This window comes from Panulirus ornatus, chromosome 55 (genome assembly GCF_036320965.1).
Source record: "Panulirus ornatus isolate Po-2019 chromosome 55, ASM3632096v1, whole genome shotgun sequence".
Lineage (NCBI taxonomy): Eukaryota > Metazoa > Arthropoda > Malacostraca > Decapoda > Palinuridae > Panulirus > Panulirus ornatus.
In genome coordinates this window covers 33,374,218-33,395,417 of record NC_092278.1, presented here as the reverse complement: position 1 = coordinate 33,395,417, position 21,200 = coordinate 33,374,218, and the positions used below count along the sequence as shown (strand labels likewise).

At 39.0% G+C, this 21,200-nt stretch overlaps 1 protein-coding gene across 3 annotated transcripts; it reads left to right on the top strand.

Moving 5' to 3' along the window:
* The first annotated feature begins 605 nt into the window (after window positions 1–605).
* Window positions 606–20,821, top strand: LOC139765659 (nucleoside diphosphate-linked moiety X motif 17-like). Of its 3 annotated transcripts, XM_071693365.1 has the most exons (8): window positions 642–666; window positions 6,761–6,846; window positions 7,522–7,759; window positions 9,811–10,006; window positions 11,134–11,354; window positions 11,652–11,814; window positions 15,319–15,409; window positions 17,554–19,952. In XM_071693365.1, exons 3-8 carry the CDS (start codon window positions 7,526–7,528, stop codon window positions 17,702–17,704), a joined length of 1,056 nt encoding a protein of 351 aa, XP_071549466.1. In that variant the 5' UTR covers window positions 642–666; window positions 6,761–6,846; window positions 7,522–7,525; the 3' UTR covers window positions 17,705–19,952. The 3 variants fall into 3 exon arrangements, with proteins under 3 accessions (XP_071549467.1, XP_071549465.1, XP_071549466.1); XM_071693366.1 differs by lacking the exons at window positions 6,761–6,846; window positions 17,554–19,952 and adding an exon at window positions 20,589–20,821 and having other exon boundaries at window positions 606–666; XM_071693364.1 differs by lacking the exon at window positions 6,761–6,846 and having other exon boundaries at window positions 606–666.
* Window positions 20,822–21,200: the final 379 nt, after the last annotated feature.

Sequence of the window (21,200 nt, the reverse complement as noted above, 5' to 3'; positions counted from 1 at the left end):
ACAATAAGAGAGTTCAAAAATACATTTGAACTAGATACTGAATAGAATGATTTCATTAAAACTAAAGACTGATTTTATTGAGCTCAGCAGAACTATCAGCACCAGGGTCGGAGAATTAAGATTTACCTAACACCATTGGAGACTATTTTTGATTATTGTAGATGTCTGAATCTCAAAGAGACCAATCCACAATCCACAAGGGATGTTACAAAAACAGCAAAAAAAAAAAAAATGAAACTGTGGAGGTGTAAGTAGTGTCGGTCGTGGGCTTAAAATGATACGTTTATCAATTCTGTTCTTAAACGTTATCTAAAGTACTGCTGTTAAATATAAATGGTAAATCTTTCCATACGTCAACGATTTTGTTAAAAAAAAAAAAAAGGGGGGGGGGGAATGGTCATAAGCTCATTCAGAATTAGCGGAAATGTTCAAGGATATTCATTAAACCTTGAGCTATACAGGAAACAAATTACTCGCTAACTCAATACCACAATGTTTTTAGGGAGTAAGTTATTGACTTTGGGGAGGAGGTGGAGGAAAAATCCGGATTATAAAAGATTGTATTTATGATGTTATGATCTTGTATATCCGATTTATGAATCCGGATTAAACAATGTTTACCTTTGAAACACCAAACAATCTCTGACTGGTATACTCGGAATTAAGGTATCACAGTTGTGAAGCATTATATTGAATGATATTAAAGAAGTTGGTATTACTGTAGTGTATAAGAGGAAAGTTTTGGAAAAGTAAATGTAATTTACTCGGAAAGCACAATAATGAAATCTATGAAAACCTCGCCTAACTTCCCTAGCGGTCAAAACATATTGTATAATTTTATTATGGTTTGTTGTAGTCACACCCATTATTACAGTCCATAAAAATTGTGCTTAATGTAAATAAAACAGATGACACAGCAAGCTTCCATGCAATCCCATTAGCATTCAAATTCTACTGTGTATGTTTGCTGTCATTTTGGCAATTATGTATATTTTCTGTAGGTTTTATGGATATTTTACCCCTCATTTTCCTTATCTACACATTCCTCACTACTACCATCTGCGTTAGATGTTCTTCACTAAACTCTGTTCAAGATCATGCTTTACAGGTGTTACTGTATTCTTTTAACACTACTCAGCAGTTGCAGAAAAAAAACACTTGCCATAGTATTCAAACCTAATAATGTTGTGGAGTTTAACTGGTAAATTACCAAACTCACTCACCTTTCCCTTGTCACCTTATTTCAGTTGATGTATAGTTGATAAATCATGTATCTAATGAAGAGAAAGTTATTTATTTTATTTATTTATTTTGCTTTGTCGCTGTCTCCTGCGTTAGCAAGGTAGCGCAAGGAAACAGACGAAAGAAATGGCCCAACCCACCCACATACACATGTATATACATACACGTCCACACACGCACATATACATACCTATACATCTCAACGTATATATACATATACACACACAGACATATACATATATACACATGTACATAATTCATACTGTCCGCCTTCATTCATTCACATCACCACCCCGCCACACATAGAATATCAACCCCCTCCTCCCTCATGTGCGTGAGGTAGCACTAGGAAAAGACAACAAAGGCCACATTCGTTCACACTCAGTCTCTAGCTGTCATGTAATAATGCACTGAAACCACAGCACCCTTTCCATATCCAGGCCCCATAGAAGTTTCCATGGTTTACCTCAGATGCTTCACATGCCCTGGTTCAATCCAGTGACAGCACATCGACCCTGGTATACCACATCATTCCAATTCACTCTATTCTTTGCACGCCTTTCACCCTCCTGCATGTTCAGGCCCCGATCACTCAAAATCTTTTTCACTCCATCTTTCCATCTCCAATTTGGTCTCCCACTTCTCCTCGTTCCCTCCACCTCTGACACATATATCCTCTTGGTCAATCTTTCCTCACTCATTCTCTCCATGTGACCAAACCATTTCAAAACACCCTCTTCTGCTCTCTCAACCACACTCTTTTTATTACCACACATCTCTCTTACCCTATTATTACTTACTTGATCAAACCACTTCACACCACATATTGTCCTCAAACATCTCATTTCCAGCACATCCACCCTCCTCCGCACAACTCTATCCATAGGCCATGCCTCGCAACCATATAACATTGTTGGAACCACTATTCCTTCAAACATGCCCATTTTTGCTTTCCGAGATAATGTTCTCAACTTCCACATGTTCTTCAACGCTCCCAGAACTTTTGCCCCTCCCCACCCTATGATTCACTTCCACTTCCATGGTTCCATCTGCTGCCAGATCCACTCCCAGATATCTAAAACACTTCACTTCCTCCAGTTTTTCTCCATTCAAACTAACCTCCCGGTTGACTTGTCCCTCAACCCTACTGTACCTAATAACCTTACTCTTATTCACATTTACTCTCAGCTTTCTTTTTTCACACACTTTACCAAACTCAGTCACCAGCTTCTGCAGTTTCTCACATGAATCAGCCACCAGTCCTGTATCATCAGCAAACAAAAACTGACTCACTTCCCAAGCTCTTTCATCCACAACAGACTGCATACTTGCCCCTCTTTCGAAAACTCTTGCATTCACCTCCCTAACAACCCCATCCATAAACAAATTAAACAACCATAGAGATATCACACACCCCTGCCTGCAAACCTACATTCACTGAGAACCAATCACTTTCCTCTCTTCCTACACGTACACATGCCTTACATCCTCGATAAAAACTTTTCACTGCTTCTCACAACTTGCCTCCCACACCATATATTCTGAATACCTTCCACAGAGCATCTCTATCAACTCTATCATATTCCCTCTCCAGATCCATAAGTGCTACATACAAATCCATTTGCTTTTCTAAGTATTTCTCACGTACATTCTTCAAAGCAAACACCTGATCCACACATCCTCTACCACTTCTGAAACCACACTGCTCTTCCCCAATCTGATGCTCTGTACATGCCTTCACCCTCTCAATCAATACCCTCCCATATGATTTCCCAGGAATACTCAACAAACTTATACCTCTGTAGATTGAGCACTCACTTTTATCCACTTTGCCCTTGTACAATGGCACTATGCAAGCATTTCGCCAATCCTCAGGCACCTCACCATGAGTCATACACTCATTGAATAACCTTATCAACCAGGCAACAATACAGTCACCCCCTTTTTTAATGAAATCCACTGCAATACCATCCAAACCAGCTGCCTTGCCGGCTTTCATCTTCTGCAAAGCTTTTACTACCTCTTCTCTGTTTACCAAATCACTTTCCCTAACCCTCTCACTTCGCACACCACCTCGACCAAAACACCCTATATCTGCCTCTCTATCATCAAACATTCAACAAACCTTCAAAATACTCACTCCATCTCCTTCTCACATCACCACTACTTGTTATCACCTCCCCATTATCCCCCTTCACTGATGTTCCCATTTGTTTCCTTGTCTTACGCACTTTATATACCTCCTTCCAAAACCTCTTTTTATTCTCCCTAAAATTTAATGATACTCTCTCACCCCAACTCTCATTTGCCCCCTTTTTCACCTCTTGCACCTTTCTCTTGACCTCCTGCCTCTTTCTTTTATACATCTCCCACTCATTTGCATTATTTCCCTGCAAAAATCCATCCTCCTCTTCTCTTTCACTTTCATTACTATCTTCTGATCTCACATCTCTCAGCTCATTCTCAATTTTTCACCCACTCTTCTTTGAAACCTCTACAAATCTTCACTTAGCCTCACATAATGATCAACATCCTCCTTGCACTCTCGCACATTAACTCAAGTCTCCTTTTGCGTCCTATCAATTAACATTTTTTTTTTTTTTTTATACTTGTCCTTCTCCGCTTTCGATTAGCGCAAGGCACGAAGAATGGCCAACCCCCCCCTACACATGTATATACATACGTCCACACACGCAATTACATACCTCACGCTTTCCATTTTACCCCGACGCTTCACATGCCTTGATTCATCCACTGACAGCACTCAACCCTGTATACCACATCGCTCCAATTCACTCTATTCCTTGCCTCCTTTCACCCTCCTGCATGTTCACCCCATCACACAAATCTTTTTCACTCCATCTTCCACCTCCAATTTGGTCTCCCTCTTCTCCTCGTTCCCTCCACCTCCGACACATATATCCTCTTGGTCAATCTTTCCTCACTCATTCTCTCCATGTGCCCAAACCACTTCAAAACACCCTCTTCTGCTCTCTCAACCACGCTCTTTTTATTTCCACACATCTCTCTTACCCTTACGTTACTCACTCGATCAAACCACCTCACACCACACATTGTCCTCAAACATCTCATTTCCAGCACATCCATCCTCCTGCGCACAACTCTATCCATAGCCCACGCCTCGCAACCATACAACATTGTTGGAACCACTATTCCTTCAAACATACCCATTTTTGCTTTCCGAGATAATGTTCTCGACTTCCACACATTCTTCAAGGCCCCCAGAATTTTCGCCCCCTCCCCCACCCTATGATCCACTTCCGCTTCCATGGTTCCATCCGCTGCCAGATCCACTCCCAGATATCTAAAACACTTCACTTCCTCCAGTTTTTCTCCATTCAAACTCACCTCCCAATTGACTTGACCCTCAACCCTACTGTACCTAATAACCTTGCTCTTATTCACATTTACTCTTAACTTTCTTCTTCCACACACTTTACCAAACTCAGTCACCAGCTTCTGCAGTTTCTCACATGAATCAGCCACCAGCGCTGTATCATCAGCGAACAACAACTGACTCACTTCCCAAGCTCTCTCATCCCCAACAGACTTCATACTTGCCCCTCTTTCCAAAACTCTTGCATTTACCTCCCTAACAACCCCATCCATAAACAAATTAAACAACCATGGAGACATCACACACCCCTGCCGCAAACCTACATTCACTGAGAACCAATCACTTTCCTCTCTTCCTACACGTACACATGTAACATGTAACCCAATAATGCTTTCTGGCCATCTCTCCTACTTATATACGTATACTTATGTATATCTCTCTTTTTAAACCAGGTATTCCCAATCACCAGTCCTTTTTCAGCACATAAATCTACAAGCTCTTCACCATTTCCATTTACAACACTGAACACCCCATGTACACCAATTATTCGCTCAACTGCCAAATTACTCACCTTTGCATTCAAATCACCCATCACTATAACCCGGTCTCGTACATCAAAACTACTAACACACTCACTCAGCTGCTCCCAAAACACTTGCCTCTCATGATCTTTCTTCTCATGCCCAGGTGCATATGCACCAATAATCACCCATCTCTCCATCCACTTTCAGTTTTACCCATATCAATCTAGAGTTTACTTTCTTACACTATCACATACTCCCACCACTCCTGTTTCAGGAGTAGTGCTACTCCTTCTCTTGCTCTTGTCCTCTCACTAACCCCTGACTTTACTCCCAAGACATTCCCAAACCACTCTTCCCCTTTACCCTTGAGCTTCGTTTCACTCAGAGCCAAAACGTCCAGGTACCTATGATGTAATGAAATGGAATTTAGTTGTTTTTCTGACATTAGCTATCTTTGTAGCCTCAGTAATCACATTTTCTAAAATGGCATACTTCATCTTTAGCATGGATGCATACAATGCAGTGGGTATGATGATGAAACTCATATTAACTATATTCATATATGACTAAAAACTTCCAGCAATACCACACATTTTACTGCATCTTCATGACAGCATTCTTGGCATGCCTCATGTTCCTGGCAGTGGAGCAGCATAAAGAACTGAAAGGGCACATATCACAAAAGTTTTTTTCACTAGGTTGAGGTGTATGTCATTGTATATAAAAATTGTTGTAATTAATGAATATTAAAAATTATAGAATCTCCTTTTAGAGTATATCTGAGAAACTCCTACACACAGATTGTGCTGTGGATATTTGGACTCCTACATTGAAAGGATTAAACTGTTGTTATTCTCAGATATAGAATAAAATCATATTAAAGATTAAAACAATAACCTTCAGCTTAAAAGAATTCACATGATGCATCAAAGACTTAAGTAAAAGTACCCTATAAAACAAGTAAGACATAGAAATGGTATTGTGACTTTACAACATAAATTAAAATCACATTAAAGATTAAACGAATAACCTTCAGCCTAAAAGAATTCACACAACACATCAAATACGTAAGTAAAAGTACCCTAAAAAACAAGTAAAACATAAAAATGATATTGTAATTTTACAACATAACATTAACCAATTTATTACAGTGTAAAAGGGCACAAATCTCGTATAAATTTCCTTAGCATTGTCACATAGCGTATGGAAATAAACAGGCTGTAATGTGTAGTAACAATGTGTGGAATGCCATCACAAGCTATGCATTTCAGCTTGAGGCAGAGATGGATAATTTAAGAACACTAAACCATTGACCTTCATTATCAATTTTTCATCTGTGATGGCTATTCCATTTTATCCATACATCTTTCTCATAATTTTTTGATGCCTCATGCCATTCCAAATCCTTATTTTTAACTTTATATTTTTCTCCAAATTATTACTTTACCAAGGCAAACAAAGATTTTATATTGATTTTTAACAATTTGGACAAGCAAGCTAACTTACAGTCTTCACTAATAGTACACCTTACTTCTCCATATTTAGGTAGGCCTTTAGTTCACTTCCAAATTCTTTTCGTAATCTCATCACATGACCCAGTGCCATCTCTATTTATCCTTTTCTTTATTATTTACAGAACTGGAATCCCATAGAAACTTGGATTCTCCATTCAGACTGATGCTACACTAATGAAAATTAGAACCGTGCTTATTTTTGTTGCATGTAAGACCTTCCAAATTTTTCATATCACTCTGCAAACACTGTGTTAGACATGCCTCTGCCAGTGGCCTGCTAAGGGTGTGCCACTAAAGGCTAAGAAGTGGCACTGGAGCTCACGAGTTATGAAGACTTGCCATGGCCACCCCCTTGAAGGAGTTCTAGAAGGAAACAGACATCAGAGATGTAGATAAAATCTTGGGAATACCCCTTGACTATGAGAACTCCTGTGCTATCTGTCTGTTTGTGTAGTACAACTTCCTAGTGATATTTTTAACCTTGAATTTCATGAACATGTCAACCATGATATATTCTAGAGGGAGATGTATTATGATAGGCAACTTTCTGTTGTTTCAAAAATAGACCTCCCTATTTCTTAGTATTTCCATAGAAATAGCACAAAATTTGACCATATTTCTTTAAAAGCTAAATAGCACAAAATTTGACCATATTTCTTTAAAAGCTGTGAGGCTGTCAGTTAGCCTGTAGCTGTTATCACAATGAACACATTTAAAACCTTGATACCTGACATCCATTGGCACATAGAGCATTTACACAGTAGACACGAGTACTTCATTGGTAACTAATTTGAATGGAATTTTTATGGTATTTTCATTTGCAAAGTTTAAGAAACATCACTTAGAGCATGAAGATATTTATTCTAGTAATACAATCTTTCAGAATCATGGCAAGTGCCAAATATGCAAGAGTTCTTGTTTACCTACGTAGAACATCACATGGAGCTTATCAGTTAGCCAAGTTTGATGAATGCATTCTAGACCACCTAGGGTTAGCTGGAGATGACTTCATCAAGTGCAGTTTGGATAATAATAGGCTTCTTCTTCAAAAAGCAGATGAAAATGAAGATGAGAGTGCCACTCTTGGAACTGCAGTGAAGCCCACTTCATACAGAGTCATGGCAAGTATTATATGGAATATTCATATTAAACTGATTGAACATATTTATACTTTTTTGTTCAGTACAGTATAGTAAGATTATTTATGTTAGCCACATTAGTTTGATGAACATTCAAGGATGACCATTGTGACACCTTATACAACAGAGCTGTGGAATTCCCTCCCATCTTTTGTCTTTCTTCCTATAACCCTTCCATCTTTAAGATTTGGGTCTGCAAACTCATGATCACGAAGTATTCCTTCCTGCATTCTTTTCCCTTACACCTCTTTTATTGCAATAAAGTCAGTGCTGTGCATGATGTAAGTATTTACTGATGACTATGAGGTAAAATCTATCTATCTAAATATCTGTATCCCTGATGCCTGTTCTCAACTGGAACTCCCTTAAGGGGTTGGCCACGGTAAGAGAGTCTCCATAACTAATGAGCTCCAGTGCCTCTTCTAGGGCTTTAGTGCCTCACTCTTAACAGCCCACTGGCAGAGGGCAACTGTAACACAGTATTTGCAGAGGCTCTTAACTAATGTTCCTACAGAATACTTCTATCTTTGCTCCCTTCTGTTCTTACCTACTACTTCTATCTAATGTCAGCCTAATGCTCCTGCCTGAATGTTCCTACCTACTTCTTTTATCTATTGCTCCTAGAGTGGATGGGCCATTCTTCACCTGTTTCCTAGTGCTACCTCACTGCTGCAGGAGACAGCGCCAGGAAAAAAGACAAAAAAGGCCACATTTGTTCACACTCAATCTGGCTGTCATGTGAAATGCACAAAAACCATAGCTTTATCCACATCCAGGCCTCACAGACCTTTCCATGGTTTACCCCAGATGTTTCACATGCCCTGTTTCAATCCATTGGCAGCACATCAACCCTGGTATACCACATCATTCCAGCTCAATCTATTCCTTGCATGTCTCTCACCCTTCTGTATGTTCAGACACTGATCAATCAAAATCTTAGCCTGAGCTAGGAACCCATTTATTGACCAACCCATAGGGGTGGATGAACAGCTGGGTTGACTGTGGACTAACTGCTGCAACCAGGATTCAGACCTATGTGCTTGACCCTGGGCGGCCCATGAATGCGTCACAGTCAGGCATGCTAACCGCCACACCACAGGAGTCCATGATTGATATAATTGATTGCCTTATAATTGCGAGGACTGTCCTTATCTTCTCATCAGGTTTATTTTTTTTTTGAGTGTCAGACACTAATATTTAAGTCTAGACAGAATGAATAGAGTTCAAGCTGCCAGCCTACTGTCCCTTGATCTACTTAATCAGGGTATTCAGTGTAATTATGTACTTGATTACCTATTTGTTCTGTATACGGTGGAAGCTCTTCAGTTGTGAAATTTTTGTCCACATTCACTATCTGGTAACTCTCAGATTATTCCATTAATCCACTGCTCTTTTCCACATTCACTATCTTGTTACTCCAATTATTCCATTCATCCACTATTATAATATACAAGTCCTTCTTGGATCTTTTCTTACAGGTTTCTTTTTTATAGATCAAAGTCATGGCCTTCAGTTGTTTTATCTCTTCATCTTTGAAAGAACTGATGGTTACAAATATCATCAAGCAGGTTTAAAAACTGAAAGGTTGTGATCAGGTCACCTCTCTCTCTTCTGTCATCCATGGTAGGCAAATCAAAGTCCTCTGGCTTTCCCAGGTCACTCATCTCTCTTGATTCCAGTATCACCCTCTGAACTTTATTTGTTAGTTCTTTGTGTTTTTTTTCAATGTTGTAACCATACTTGTCCTGTCTGTTGTTTGCCATGCAGGGAGCCTTACAGATGATCTTGCTATCTGTTTGCGGGCAAGCATGTTAGAGATTTGTTCATTTAGTCCAGAAATCTTTCACTGCTTAAATCACTTTTGGTAATATAGGAATCACTCCTTGGTTTTGTAGACTTTGTTTGTAATTTCTTAACTGAAAAAGAAGTGTGGATAGTGTAGCATATGTTTATAACATCCTTTTTGAGACCATAAAGGCCTTTTGCACTCAAAAAATATTGTTTTTAACTCTGAACTGTATTATTCCATGCAGCACCCACCTTTCTGTCCCATTCATCATCTGGATAAGGAAGGTTCTGAGGCACTACCAGAAGACATCAAAACAAGAGGGGTAGATGTTGGTGTAGCAGTCCTTCTCGAGTCTAGTGATAAGCGATTGTTACTGACTCGAAGACCAGCTCACATGCGAACCTTTCCTGGAACCTGGGTCCCTCCTGGTGGCCATATCGGTCAGTAATTATAATATTTTATTGTGTATGTAAGATAAGTAACTTTGCCTTTTACTTTAATTCTTGTGTATTGTAATAAGAAAATTTGGATGAATTTGATTGACAATTAAAGTTTTGTTTACTTTAGTGCTGACCTGAAACTTTTATAGGTAATTTTAGTAATGACAGCTTTAGGGTTCATCATTTGTAATTATACATTGTAGATTGATTGATAGCATAAATGAAGCTGAATATTTTTCGTATACTTGTTGACTAATGTCACTTGCAGAACATCTGACTGTACTTTCTTTTACCTTCATGTTGATATCTGAAATCCTTATTACAAACGGTATTGTGAATTTGGGAAAAATGATTATGTAGATATTTTTTTTAGTTTGTTGCCAAGAGTCCAGGTGTCTTGAGTTCACATAAAACGTAAAGATGATAGCTGGAGGATTTGATGATGAGTCTGATGTATACCATCCTTCACAGTTTATCATCCAGAATGACACTGGATGATGGTGGCTGGGGTCTGGTAAGACAGTTGAGAATGGATGGATGTGAGGTTGCTATTTATAACTACAAGCTTGTTTAGGTTGATGGTGATGCTGCTGGTAGCCTATCTCTGGAAGCAGTTCAAGTGACCTAGAGTGTGATGTAGTTAAGAAGTGTTGTTGCCACTGACACAAGTGTTACTTACTGACATACTCTGCTGAGCAAATGTATCCAGGGCACCTTACAGAAGGATGAAGAAACAAAAAGGCTTCCATTTTTTGCCCCTTGCAATACACAAATGAGGGACTGGAAGGTTGAGATGGCTTCTTGGAAATATAGAGCTTGACAACTCTCGGTAAAGAAGACTGCAATCCATGGAATGAGACTTATGTGCATCCCAGTGTTAATGGATATTTTATTATCAAGGGGTGCCCCAAAGTTATCCTCTGTAATTGGTCACCCAGGTGGGTAATTTGTTGAGGTTCTTTGATAGAAAATGTTTGAGAAGGTTTCTGCTTTTGCCAGTGTGCTCAGAATGTAGGTTGGGGTAACATAAGAGATGAAATTTTCCTTATTTTCATTGTAGTTTGGTTAAGTTTTATGTATCAACACTGCTACCTTACCAATGTTAAGTTATGGCACTTTGTTCACAGAGGATGGAGAGAGCTTAGTAGATGCAGTGTTAAGGGAACTTGAAGAAGAAACTGGTTTAGTAGTCACGGAAGAAGAAAGGCAGAGTTGTCACATTCTGGGTCTCTGGGAGTCAGTGTTTCCTCCTTTGTTGTCACTTGGTCATCCAAAAAGACATCATGTTGTTATATATTTGCATATGGTACTTGAAAGATCTTCAGAGAAGTTACAGAATCAGCTTAAGGTAAGTTTCACCACATATCCAAAGGCTTCCTTCTTGAGTAACAATTATGATATATCATTATGTCATTGTAGTACTAACAGAATTGAATTAAACCATATACTGACTTCCAATTTTTTAATATAGTTTAGGCTTCTGTTTACTTTCCAACCAGTGTATAGTTTACCAGGCACTTATTAAAGTTGTCAGTGTTCAGAAAGAAATGCAAGATAGAGTGTTTAATTCACAGTGTTTACATGTTTAGGATGATGGTCAGAAAATTATGAAAGCATCCATTCACTTCTGATCATATTCTTACAGCTGTGCCCAGAGGAAGTAGATGCTGCTATGTGGCTCTCAGTGGACCTCGTTAAGCTAGCAGTGTGGAAGAGAGGTAATATCACTGAGCAAGAACAAGACTCTGGTCAGGGAGAACCATCATGGGAAGAAGATATTGGGATTACAATTGTGAATCATGAAGGAGGTTAGTGGATGAATGATTTTATTTTTATTTTCATAAAAAGATTTTCAATTTTCTTTTTTTTCTGAAAATAGAACTGAACATGCTTAAAACTGTTTTGAGAGAATGGGTAGTAAAGAGTTTATGCATAGGCATTTATGTTGAAAAATAACCTTGTTTAAGCATTACATGGTATGAATATATTGAATATCATTGTTTGTGCTTGTTTACAATTGATATACCTCATTTTGCACTGTGATTCACTGGATTTTGATGTAGTCCCATATCCTCTATAAGGGAGATTCAAGTTTTTCTTTTAGACTTCTTCACATCCCACCCTATTATGGGCTTACTCCAGAGTGAAGCTAATTCAGGGATTTTAATAGAAAAGAGGGATCATCAGAAGTACTCTTTGGATTTTACTATTTCTAACAGGCCATTTTTATGATAAACTCCTCCATATTTTCTTTTGAGGAAGCTGGTTGCCCTTTTTAGCACCCAAAGTAGAAGATATCCAAAGCTTTAGACCTTTTACAGTGTAATTGCTTTTCTGGGAGTTGAGTACTTCACTATTATATATCAAATTCTCATTCTTAACTGTGGGATCTAGGGGGAAAGTCTGTGAGGCACACATTCTTGTCTTTGATTACAGTTCCTTAAGAGTTTAGATTAACCCAAACCTCAGTTTTATGGTTAAATTATTAAGTTTAGAGATAGCCTTTTTTCATCCACTCTCAAAAGTTTTCAACAGAATAGCATTATGCTGCATGCATAGTGTATCCCCTTAGAGACGTTTTGAACTTCACTAGAGATTACTGAGGGAACCAGTACTTGGACATCCTGGTCCTTGAAACTCCTCTCGGCAAGATGTGTCTGAGCATGGATTAAGAACAGTTTTATCAACTTTGCCTTGGTGTTGCACAAGAACACATATTGAGAAAGATGACCTATACCTTGACCTTCCTTAGAAACCTTTCATTAGAGGAAATTAAAAAAAAAGCAATTGTTACTCTTCTTTCACCTTCATCAGACAATACCGTAGTTTAGATGTTATGGAGTTACCCTGAGTGGTTCTAGAGGCTTTGAAGGATTTTTTTTTACTCTGGGTTTACTCTGAGAGGTTTTCTGTCAACCTTCCTTCTTTGTATGGGTATGCTCTCATGCTTGTGGGACAGACAGCAGAAGAGAGAGATGTAGATTTTCTTACCCTGCTCTGACTTCTTTTCTCAAGAAACCTTTTTTATGTGTCTTTATGACCACTATGGGTGCTTGTAATGTGCAGAATGCTAATTGTGAGCTCAAAGGAGCTAAAAATGACTGGGTGGACAATATCAGTCAGGTAGCAGTTGCTGGTTGGCCAAGAACAGGCCCATAGGACAAATGGAAAGCTATGATCACTCTAAGGTCATTTTTAAGGGACTAGTGAAGGCCGGTGCCTCTTCAACAGAATCATGAGGGTTAGAAGGGTTCTGATCCATATATTCTAAGGAATGTTTATTTATATTTATTGTACTTTGTCACCGTCTCCTGCGTTAGCAAGGTAGTGCAAGGAAACAGACGAAAGAAATGGCCCAACCCACCCACATACACATGTATATACATACACGCCCACAAACGCACATATACATACCTATACATTTCAACGTATACGTATATATATATATATATATACATACGCAGGAGAGTGGATGTGCTGGAAATGAGATGTTTGAGGACAATGTGTGGTGTGAGGTGGTTTGATCGAGTAAGTAATGTAAGGGTAAGAGAGATGTGTGGAAATAAAAAGAGCGTGGTTGAGAGAGCAGAAGAGGGTGTTTTGAAATGGCTTGGGCACATGGAGAGAATAAGTGAGGAAAGATTGACCAAGAGGATATATGTGTCGGAGGTGGAGGGAACGAGGAGAAGTGGGAGACCAAATTGGAGGTGGAAAGATGGAGTGAAAAAGATTTTGTGTGATCGGGGCCTGAACATGCAGGAGGGTGAAAGGAGGGCAAGGAATAGAGTGAATTGGATCGATGTGGTATACCTGGGTTGACGTGCTGTCAGTGGATGGAATCAGGGCATGTGAAGCGTCTGGGGTAAACCATTGAAAGTTGTGTGGGGCCTGGATGTGGAAAGGGAGCTGTGGTTTCGGGCATTATTGCATGACAGCTAGAGACTGAGTGTGAATGAATGGGGCCTTTGTTGTCTTTTCCTAGTGCTACCTCGCACACATGAGGGGGGAGGGGGATGGTATTCCATGTGTGGCGAGGTGGCAGTGGGAATAAATAAAGGCAGACAGTGTGAATTGTGTGCATGGGTATATATGTGTGTCTGTGTGTGTATATATACGTGTACATTGAGATGTATACGTATGTATATTTGCGTGTGTGGACGTGTATGTATATACATTGTGTATGGGGGTGGGTTGGGCCATTTCTTTTGTCTGTTTCCTTGCGCTACCTCGCAAACGCGGGAGACAGCGACAAAGCAAAATGAATAAATAAATACATACACAGACATATACATATATACACATGCACATGATTCATACTTGCTGCCTTTATTCGTTCTCGTCGCCACACATGAAATGACAACCCCCTCCCCTCGCATGCGCGTGAGGTAGTGCTAGGAAAAGACAACAAAGGTCACATTCGTTCACACTCAGTCTCTAGCTGTCATGTATAATGCACTGGAACCATAGCTCCCTTTCCACATCCAAGCCCCAAAAAACTTTCCATGGTTTACCCCAGACGCTTCACATGCCCTGGTTCAATCCATTGACAGCACATTGACCCTGGTATACTACACAGTTACAATTCTCTCTATTCTTTGCACACCTTTCACCCTCCTGCATTTTCAGGCCCCGATTGCTCAAAATCTTTCTCACTCCATCCTTCCCCCTCCAGTTTGGTCTCCCACTTCTTGTTCCCTCCACCTCTGACACATATATTCTCATTGTCAATCTTTCCTAACTTATTCTCTCCATGTGAACAAACCATTTCAAAACACCCTCTTCTGCTCTCTTAACCACACTCTTTTTATTACCATACATCTCTCTTACCCTTTCATTACTTAATCAAACCACCTCATACCACATATTGTCCTCAAGCATTTCATTTCCAACACCTCCACCCTCCTCCACACAACTTGATCTATAACCTACGCCTCGCACCCATATAACATTGTTGGAACCACTATTCCTTCAAACATACCCATTTTTGCTTTCCGAGATAATGTTCTCGCCTTCCACACATTCTAAGGAAATAAAGATATTTTATACTAGCGGGACACCACTTTGAAGATAAAGGTTTTTTAGTTTTCAAAACCTAATTATATTGTTACCAAAGCTTACATTTATCCCATGTAGAGCCTGTTAACCCAATTATAACTGCATGTGCTGTATTTTTTTTGTGTGATAAATCACTTTTGTTGTATTATTTGTCTGTGTTTATAAAATGTCTTTGAATATACTTTTTTATATATTTTATGTTTTCTATAAGTCTAAATCACGTATTTTACTGAAGTCATACTTTTTATCCCTTGTAGAACATGCTGCAGGAACAGTAGAGGCATCAGTTTTGAGAGAGTCATTAAAAGCAAGTGATTTGAGCTCTCAGAGAGTTAGCACAGGCAGCAGGTTAGTGGGAATATTCTTTTACAGTTGCTAAGTTTAACCTCAACTGATGTAGAAACTTGAGTTTTAGAATTCTGCCAAGTAACAAGGAGAATGGATGAAGGCAAGCAGTGAATGATTATGTACATGTGAACATATGTATATATATGTGGATGTGTTTGTATGTTTATGTGTATATGTGAGTAGATGGGTCTTTCCTCATCTGTTTCCTGGTGCTACCTCACTAATGTGGGAAACAGCAATCAAATGTGATACTAATAAATGTAAGGCAATTTCTATATCAGTAACGTTTGAGTAGCTTTTTTCTAAACAGTTTTGTTCTGTCAAGGTAGGTGAAACCTTATGTGGAAAGCTCCAGTACTCCAACAAAATGCTGAGTGTTTTAAGAATAGAAAGTACCTGCTGTAGTACCATCTTACAAACACTTGACAAAATGTTGCCATGAGGTAGGGTTAGTACACAGCACTAACCACATACATTATTTTTCATTACTGTTATTTGTAGCTACCTTGCAGTTTGCATAGTTTTCAATCTTTGGTGCATCTGTAACCAATGTTAGCTAGTTTTTGGTCATAATTTCATGGCCTGATACACTGTCCTAACAGAAATGTCATCAAAGCAAGAGCAATTGTACCATGGCTCTGGGAAAAAAAAAAAAAAAGTGGTAGAAAGAACATAGGATTCCATCCCAGCAAAGATAACCTCTGGTACATGGTCAGCATTGCTAGAGGCGCAAGGAATGTCAGTAATAAGGTTGTATAGGGATGATAGTTGAGCTATCCGAAAGTGTGAGAGTTGACATTTTGAGGGGGTAGGGCATTAGGGATGGTCATGCTCAATTGGAAGTGATGTAGGCAAGGTAATGATAGGTGGACCTTGGGGAAGGAGGGCAGAAGGAGTGTATGAATAGTGTGAGGGTTTAGAGAGGAAATTGAGATCAAGAATGTTAGATTAGTGATCATGATGATTGGGAACTTGTGTTAGATGTTTGATTAATTGTTCCAGATCATTAAGTAGGGGAAAAAAATGGCCTCAACTCGACTTGGATCATCACAAGGAGAGCTTTAGCAATCCTTATGGTGTACAGTGAAATCCCTTTCATAAAGTATTTCAGTATATATAATTGAAATATAATTGTATCTGGTAATACCAGTGCTTTAGATTATATTTTGATACAGCTTCAAGTTTATTCTATCTAATTACTCAGTCATCCAATAGTGGTGTTATTTTTATTTATACACCCTCTAAGTGTGTTGTATTTGACTGATGAATGATAAATTGAATGAGCTTGTGGTATCTGGTTGGAGGAGCAGTTATCTTCCTCCAGTGGAGGGATTTATGTCTTTATGTATCTGGTAATACCAGTGCTTTAGATTATATGTTGATACAGCTTCAAGTTTATTCTATCCAATTACTCAGTCATCCAATAGTTGTGTTATTTTTATGTATACACCCTCTAAGTGTGTTGTCTTTGACTGTTGAATGATAAACTGAATGAGCTTATGGTATCTGGTTGGAGGAGCAGTTATCTTCCTCCAGTGGAGGGATTTATGTCTTTATGTCCTTTTTTTGTATCTTTATGTGAGTGGGTGTATACATCACCTTTTTATTTGGGTATTCTTAACCCTAACTTTGGACAATTTTGATTGTTGAATTAAACTGGCTACGCTGCTTATTGCTATCCTTTGGCTTCAACCATAACCCTTTTTCATCTGGTCAGTAATTATTATGCTGTAAGACCGTATTCTTACCATCTAGACAAGTGGAATCAGTTCCACCAGTCAAATTGTTGTTGCAGATGTTAGTCCAAAGAGAGCCTCAGTTTATTAATTACAATACATGGAAGAGAAAGACTGGACTCCTGTGTCCAGGCATCTATCTGGTATGACTTCCACTTTTCCATGTTGATGTTCACAATTTCAAAGTTCATTCCCCTAGCTTTCATGTGTTTTAGATGTGTACAAGACAATTTGACAATTACATACTGCTCTTACTGAAATAGTTGAGGTGTGAGTACTGCTTTAGCTTCTGTCTTTATAAATTTCCAAAATCATGATTTCCTGATAACATTACTTTGAGAGTCATTTCCTCATTATTTTGCATTTTCCTGTTTTCTAATTTTTGAACTGATTTTTGCATTTTTACAGGTTTGCTTTGTCTCTCTGGTTAGAACAGCATTTGAAAGACCCCAGTTTACCCAAAAGTGTACAAAAGGAATTATATAGGGATTATATGAATGAGTCTGTGACTAAAGGAGATGATACTTCTGCATCATTAAAGTTAAAATCCAAGTTTTGATTTGAGACTTATGCTCATGAGTTTTCAGTATGGAATTTTATTTATAGTAAGTGGCAGAACAGGAAAAACATGCCCCAGTCAAAGAGCATTGTAGCTGAAATAAAAAGAAAAAGCAAAAAAAAAAGATATGTGTGGATGTGGATGTGTGGATCAGGTGTTTGCTTTGAAGAATGTATGTGAGAAATACTCAGAAAAGCAAATGGATTTGTATGTAGCATTTATGAATCTGGAGAAGGCATATGATAGAGTTAATAGAGATAGAAAAGCAAATGGATTTGTATGTAGCATTTATGGATCTGGAGAAGGCATATGATAGAGTTGATAGAGATGCTCTGTGGAAGGTATTAAGAATATATGGTGTGGGAGGCAAGTTGTTAGAAGCAGTGAAAAGTTTCTATCGAGGATGTAAGGCATGTGTACATGTAGGAAGAGAGGAAAGTGATTGGTTCTCAGTGAATGTAGGTTTGCGGCAGGGGTGTGTGATGTCTCCATGGTTGTTTAATTTGTTTATGGATGGGGTTGTTAGGGGGGTGAATGCAAGAGTTTTGGAAAGAGGGGCAAGTATGAAGTCTGTTGGGGATGAGAGAGCTTGGGAAGTGAGTCAGTTGTTGTTCGCTGATGATACAGCGCTGGTGGCTGATTCATGTGAGAAACTGCAGAAGCTGGTGACTGAGTTTGGTAAAGTATGTGGAAGAAGAAAGTTAAGAGTAAATGTGAATAAGAGCAAGGTTATTAGGTACAGTAGGGTTGAGGGTCAAGTCAATTGGGAGGTGAGTTTGAATGGAGAAAAACTGGAGGAAGTGAAGTGTTTTAGATATCTGGGAGTGGATCTGGCAGCGGATGGAACCATGGAAGTGGAAGTGGATCATAGGGTGGGGGAGGGGGCGAAAATTCTGGGAGCCTTGAAGAATGTGTGGAAGTCGAGAACATTATCTCGGAAAGCAAAAATTGGTATGTTTGAAGGAATAGTGGTTCCAACAATGTTGTATGGTTGCGAGGCGTGGGCTATGGATAGAGTTGTGCGCAGGAGGATGGATGTGCTGGAAATGAGATGTTTGAGGACAATGTGTGGTGTGAGGTGGTTTGATCGAGTAAGTAACGTAAGGGTAAGAGAGATGTGTGGAAATAAAAAGAGCGTGGTTGAGAGAGCAGAAGATGGTGTTTTGAAATGGTTTGGGCACATGGAGAGAATGAGTGAGGAAAGATTGACCAAGAGGATATATGTGTCGGAGGTGGAGGGAACGAGGAGAAGAGGGAGACCAGATTGGAGGTGGAAGGATGGAGTGAAAAAGATTTTGTGTGATCGGGGCCTGAACATGCAGGAGGGTGAGAGGAGGGCAAGGAATAGGGTGAGTTGGAGCGATGTGGTATACCGGGGTTGACGTGCTGTCAGTGGATTGAATCAGGGCATGTGAGGCATCTGGGGTAAACCATGGAAAGCTGTGTAGGTATGTATATTTGCGTGTGTGGACGTATGTATATACATGTGTATGGGGGTGGGTTGGGCCATTTCTTTCGTCTGTTTCCTTGCGCTACCTCGCAAACGCAGGAGACAGCGGCAAAAAAAAAAAAAAAAAAATATATATATGTATATACCTCCGCGTTGTACAGTTAGGTTCGGTAAAACGCTATCAGCTAGCTATGTGCGTTCTGTTCGGAAACAACCGGTATAGACCCCGTTGCTCACCATTGTGAGACGAAGGGTATTCGAGTACTTAGTATTTCAAATAGTTGTTTCCTATTATACAGTCCCATAGCCTAGCGGTTAGCATGCCTGCCTCTTGCACAGGGGTCCTGGGTTCGATTCTGGCTGTTGGAGGTTTGTATGTTCTATGAAGGTGCGCGTTCATATGCACTTTATTTGTATATATATATGTGTGTGTGTGTGTGTATGAGTGGATTGGCCATTCTTCGTCTGTTTCCTGGCACTACCTCGCTGACTCAGGAAACAGCGATTAAGTATAATGAATGAATAAATATATAGTATACTTCTGTTTGAGTATATCCTGCAATATTGCCACTTCCATATTATGCACTTGAATAAAGTTAAGTGAAGGGATTGCATTTATAAGTGTATTTTCTAATGAATAGTTTTTTATTGAGTAAATGTATAAAGTTTATGTACTACTGCCTTTTCCTTCAGCAAGGTACATAGATAAGGCCAGTAAGAGCATTGTAGGATATCATCTGAACTGAGTAAAAATATTTAGATGTTTATGTAAAGGAGTTGAATAAACATTACATAGTCTACTGAGTTTAAGATTGACATGTACATTGAGAGATGTTTTAACAGGATTTTCAAATACAGCAGCAGTCGTAGTTCAACAGTACTGACCTGTGGATCAGATCAAGTTCCTACTGCTGTGTCCTGATAATGCTGTTTGTATTGGTTTGATTTGCTGACTTCCAAAATTAATATTTTTTTTTTTTTTTTTTTTCTTTTTGGATGGAGGGGGATCAAAGCCCCAGTTACATTACCAGAATCAGGGTAAGCAACTCTTATTAACAAAAGATGCTGGAACATCGCGATGTAAAGAAGTGCAAGTTTTTCTGAAAGTCATTATTTCCACACACTTTCATTACCTTTTACCATGTCCTGTTGAATGGAACAGATAAAACTTGAAAGCTAATAAGCTGCCCAGATTGGCTGAGAAGGGGAAAATAGTCCAAGCAGTGGAAACATGATCAAGGATTTTGAAGGATTCTGTTGTATGAAAAATGTGATTGATGGCATTCTGTTTTTATATTTTTCAGGTGGATAGCAGTAACAGGTTATTGTTTAAAACCAATTTGATGCATTATTGTTTGTGATTTAATGTGAACTTCAGTAATTTTTAGATAGAGAGAATCAGTTTTGTATTGATAGACTATGTTTATTTTCCAGACGTGATTATGTTGTAGGCCTCAGTGACCACCTTCAATTGTGGTAAAGCTCCATATTTGTGACAGGCTTAGCCATCTGACAGCCTGTAACTTGGCTTGAGTTAACCCAGGGGTGTTCATAACCAGGGACATGACCCTTCTTGACAGACCGGGGAGTTTACCAAAGGTTGGTATTTTTTACTTATACTTCAATGACAATGGATTTTTTGAAGGCATTAAACACTTCCCACAGGAGGTTGATAAGAGAATCAGTTATCCAGACAGAAGTAACAGGGATACTCCTCCAGTGGATGAATTGTCATCTAAGCAGAAGAAAAGAAAATTTTCACATGTCAGAGATGCCTTTTCAATCTTGGGTAAAGTAACTAAAGGTTTTCCTCTGGGCTCAGACTTAATCTTGGGACTATTGCTCCTCCTCGACTATGCACGTGACTTAAAGAATTGGGTCATACCCAAATATATTTGCTGGTGATGCTAACTCTGTGAAAGAAGAACTATTCAAGGTTGTACCATCCTAGGTGATCAAGCCTCCAGCTTTAGTCTGATACATGGTTAATAATATTCAACCGAAACCAAGTGCATATTGATAAGATTGGGAATGCGAAATGAGGAC